At 38.9% G+C, this 5,000-nt stretch overlaps 1 protein-coding gene across 2 annotated transcripts in view; it reads left to right on the top strand.

Moving 5' to 3' along the window:
• Positions 1 to 5,000, top strand: part of LOC133580422 (protocadherin-15-like) — an 888,230-nt gene that overhangs the window by 774,467 nt on the left and 108,763 nt on the right. For both annotated transcript variants that reach the window (XM_061934831.1, XM_061934743.1), the window contains one exon: positions 4,936 to 5,000. This exon is cut by the window's right edge. In XM_061934831.1, the coding sequence (XP_061790815.1) occupies positions 4,936 to 5,000 (65 nt within the window). The remainder of the gene's footprint in view (positions 1 to 4,935) is intronic.

Here is a 5,000-nt window from a genome sequence, read left to right as displayed (position 1 = left end):
AATGTAGATAAAAGTAGCGGAGTAAAAGTAGCGTTCCTTCTCTATAAATATACTTAAGTAAAAGTAAAAGTATGTTGCATTAAAACTACTCTTCGAAGTACAATTTATCCCAAAAGTTACTCAAGTAGATGTAACGGAGTAAATGTAGCGCGTTACTACCCACCTCTGTATATATATATATATATATATATATATATATATATATATATATATATATATATATATATATATATATATATATATATGTGTGTGACACTTAATAAATATATGTACTGTATATATATATATATATATATACATGTATATATATATATATATATATATATATATATATATATATATATATGTCTTAATAAGGTTATCCAAAAAATAGTGCTCGATACCGTAGTAGAGCGCAATATATGTATGTGTGGGAAAAAAATCACAAGACTATTTCATCTCTACAGGCCTGTTTCATGAGGGGGGGTACCCTCAATCATCAGGAGATGATGATTGAGGGTACCCCCCCTCATGAAACAGGCCTGTAGAGATGAAATAGTCTTGTGATTTTTTTCCCACACATACATATATATATATATATATATATATATATATATATATATATATATATATATATATATATATATATATATATACAGTTGTGGTCAAAAGTTTACATACACTTGTAAAGAACATAATCTTTAGGCTGTGATTGCTTGCGTTTTCTTCCTGATCGTGGCAGTGACAAAACTGTGCCATGCACGTTAGACTTACCAACAATTGTCTGCACAGTTGCTCTCGGGACCTTAAGCTGCTTTGAAATGGCTCCAAGTGACTTTCCTGACTTGTTCAAGTCCATGATTAGTTCCTTTGACTTTCCCATTGTCGCGTTTGTAATTTAATTTGTCAAATCAGCAACACAACCTGCCATTGAATACATCAATGTTGTATTTGTGTTGTACAATACTGTTAGGGAAATGACTAAATTTCAATGGTCAACGTCAGAACCCAACGTTGTTTTAATGTCTTGTGCCTGCTGGGCCCAGACTAGGACTACATGTATCGTGTTATCGTTGCAATGCCTACGTTCATGTATTATTTGTGTAAGGCCACGACTTTCGATTATAACCTGGCGCGCCACACTCAAAAAGGCTCTAACAGGGTATTCATGTGAATATTAAAATCGCCCATAATAACTTTATTATCTGCATGAGTCACCAGGTCAGCAACATACTCGGAGAACTTGCTGATAAAGTCTGAATAAGGCTCGGGAGATAACAGCCAGGTGGAGCGGTAGAAAACAATTAAATACAAATAAAGAACTAGAGTAGTTTTATAAAGTCACGTAATAACTTGTAATGATAGTTTACCTTGGAGAGCCGACTTCTATGTTCTCTAACTTGAGCAGCTTGTCCATATTTTCATGGATAAATGTCCGCTGTTTGGAAAAAATTGTTTAATGGGCTTGGCTTGCTTCAGTATGGCGCAGACTCGCAGTGATATGCTCGAATCCATCCACAGTCGGCAGTGTTTTAGCTACTTCTAAATCACTAATCCTTGTCTCCATGGCGACAAATAAAGTGCATTTCTTACAAGTATCATTATCACTGCAGGACAAGGAATAGCTAAACGTGCTTCACTACACACCATAGGAGGATACAATAGCTCGCCGGCGTAACCTCTAACAAAAGCTTGTGTGCCTGAATGTAAACAAATGCCATAGGTGGATGATTTTGATACCTAGTACAAAAGCGTATCTAATCGATACTACTACGATTACATCAATTTTTTTTATTGTCACAAAATCTTTTATCCTTTCTTAAAAATTGATATTACGTTTATAAACTGAGTAAATACGTCCCTGGACACATGAGGACATTGAATATGACCAATGTATGATCCTGTAACTACTTGGTATCGGATCGATACCTAAATGTGTGGTATCATCCAAAACTAATGTAGAGTATCCAAACAACAGAAGAATAAGTGATTATTACTTTTTAACAGAAGTTTTTATTTATTTATTTATTTTTTTCATAAAGAAATACAATCAAGTGTGCTTACGGATGATATATAATGTATATATTGTGTTTTTTATGTTGATTTAATAATTTTTTTATTTTTTTTTAATGGTTTTATTTCTTGTGCGGCGCGGTACCAATCAACCGGTCCGCGGCCCGGTGGTTGGGGACCACTGACCTACAGCACACTCATTAACCGTGCACATTATTTGATAGTCTAGGCCTAGTTTGCACACGCTATTTAGTACGTTGTGGAGGGAGATGTGGCCAGCGCTGTCTGCAGGAGCAAAGGTCACCGCCTCTGTCCATGGTGCTGAGGACAGAGCACCATCAGCGTGGCAGTGCTGACGGCGAGACACAGCTGGCAGGTGATTAGATTTCACAGGTGGTACGTGTTAATCTAATCATATGTTGTCTTTAACAGTAAGTGGCGGGGAGCAGGAGGAGAGAGAGGATACGGACGTGACTGAAAAGTCACGTTCTGCGAGAAAAAACTTTTGTTAGAAACATATCATCATTAAAACCCTGTTAAAACCTGCACGCTTGGATCCTGTGCCGTGTCTGACAGTTGGACTGCGAGGACGCAACTTCCACATACATGTTATTTGGATTTTAGTAGACCAGGCCCTTTGTCTCTGCCAATCTTCATCAATATTTTGGTTAACGTTGTGTGAATATAAGCTAATATAAGCAAAATATGAATACAGAAGTTAACACTGCCATCTACAAACCCCGTTTCCATATGAGTTGGGAAATTGTGTTAGTTGTAAATATAAACAGAATACAATGATTTGCAAATCCTTTTCAACCCATATTCAGTTGAATATGCTACAAAGACAACATATTTGATGTTCAAACTGATAAACATTTTTTTTTTTTGCAAATAATCATTATCTTTACAATTTGATGCCAGCAACACGTGACAAAGAAGTTGGGAAAGGTGGCAATAAATACTGATAAAGTTGAGGAATGCTCATCAAACACTTATTTGGAACATCCCACAGGTGTGCAGGCTAATTGGGAACAGGTGGGTGCCATGATTGGGTATAAAAACAGCTTCCCAAAAAATGCTCAGTCATTCACAAGAAAGGATGGGGCGAGGTACACCCCTTTGTCCACAACTGCGTGAGCAAATAGTCAAACAGTTTAAGAACAACGTTTCTCAAAGTGCAATTGCAAGAAATTTTAGGGATTTCAACATCTACGGTCCATAATATCATCAAAAGGTTCAGAGAATCTGGAGAAATCACTCCACGTAAGCCGCATGGCCGAAAACCAACATTCGATCCCTCAGACGGCACTGTATCAAAAACCGACATCAATCTCTAAAGGATATCACCACATGGGCTCAGGAACACTTCAGAAAACCACTGTCACTAAATACAGTTGGTCGCTACATCTGTAAGTGCAAGTTAAAGCTCTACTATGCAAAGCGAAAGCCATTTATCAACAACACCCAGAAACGCCGCCGGCTTCTCTGGGCCCGAGATCATCTAAGATGGACTCATGCAAAGTGGAAAAGTGTTCTGTGGTCTGACGAGTCCACATTTCAAATTGTTTTTGGAAGTATTCGACATCGTGTCATCCGGACCAAAGGGGAAGCGAACCATCCAGACTGTTATCGACGCAAAGTTCAAAAGCCAGAATCTGTGATGGTATGGGGGTGCATTAGTGCCCTAAGGCATGGGTAACTTATACATCTGTGAAGGCGCCATTAATGCTGAAAGGTACATGCAGGTTTTGGAACAACATACGCTGCCATCTAAGCGCCGTCTTTTTCATGGACGCCCCTGCTTATTTCAGCAAGACAATGCCAATGTTATGATCCGCTGCCCGGATCATATTTTTTGTTTACGTTTTCAAGATACTTGTGTTTTTGGTTAGTTTTGGACTCCTTGAGTGCCTGTTTTGTACACCTGAGTTTGTTGCCATGGCTGCTTATTATTTTCACCTGCCGCGTTTGTTCCCGACACGCACCTGTTTGTCATCACTGACATTATTATTTAAGCCTGTCCTCCCTGTCATTCGTTCTTGCTTCGTAGTTTGCTTTTTGCAACAGTTGACGACTTTTGTTCTTGTTCTGTACCTACTAGCTTCCACGCTAGGTTCTGTTAATCGCTAGCTCCCACGCTAGTCTTCTTTAGTTTTTACCTTATGTGCTATGAGCACCCTTTTCTTTGTTTATTCTGAGTTATTTCGTAAATAAATCATTTCTTTTACCTTCACGCTGTGTCCGAAGTCCGTTGCATCCTGGGAGAACGAAACCCCGCATCACCATGCGCCCCGGTCGTCACAGCCAAGCCACATTCAGCACGTGTTACAACAGCGTGGCTTCGTAAAAAAAAAAGAGTGCGGGTTCTTTCCTGTACCGCCTGCAGTCCAGACCTGTCTCCCATCGAAAATGTGTGGCGCATTATGAAGCGTAAAATTACGACAGCGGAGACCCCCGGACTGTTGAACGACTGAAGCTCTACAGAAAACAAGAATGGGAAATAATTCTACTTTCAATGCTTCAACAATTAGTTTCCTCAGTTCCCAATCGTTTATTGAGTGTTGTTAAAAGAAAAGGCGATGTAACACAGTGGTGAACATGCCCTTTCCCAACTTTTTGGCACGTGTTGCAGCCATGAAATTTTAAGTTAATTATTATTTGCAAAATTAGTTTGAACATCAAATATCTTGTCTTTGTAGTGCATTCAATTGAATATGGGTTGAAAAGGATTTGCAAATCATTGTATTCCGTTTATAGTTACATCTAACACCATTTCCCAACTCATATGGAAACGGGGTTTTGTATAAACAGAGATGGTGTGACATAACTTTGAAAGAACTACTTTTTTTGTTACGCCTTGATGCATGTTTGTTTTATCGCCCGGTTATGTTTTTGCTCGGTTTCAGTCCGGGCCTCTCACGCTCCGCTCATGTTTCCTTCCAGGTCATTTTCGGGTGAACAACAGAACAGGCGTCATCTCCACAGCGAAGCCGTTGGATTATGAAAAT

Source organism: Nerophis lumbriciformis, linkage group LG02, assembly GCF_033978685.3.
Source record: "Nerophis lumbriciformis linkage group LG02, RoL_Nlum_v2.1, whole genome shotgun sequence".
Taxonomy (NCBI): domain Eukaryota; kingdom Metazoa; phylum Chordata; class Actinopteri; order Syngnathiformes; family Syngnathidae; genus Nerophis; species Nerophis lumbriciformis.
The sequence above is the reverse complement of the archived record's forward strand: the minus strand, read 5'-3'. Positions and strand labels throughout refer to the sequence as shown.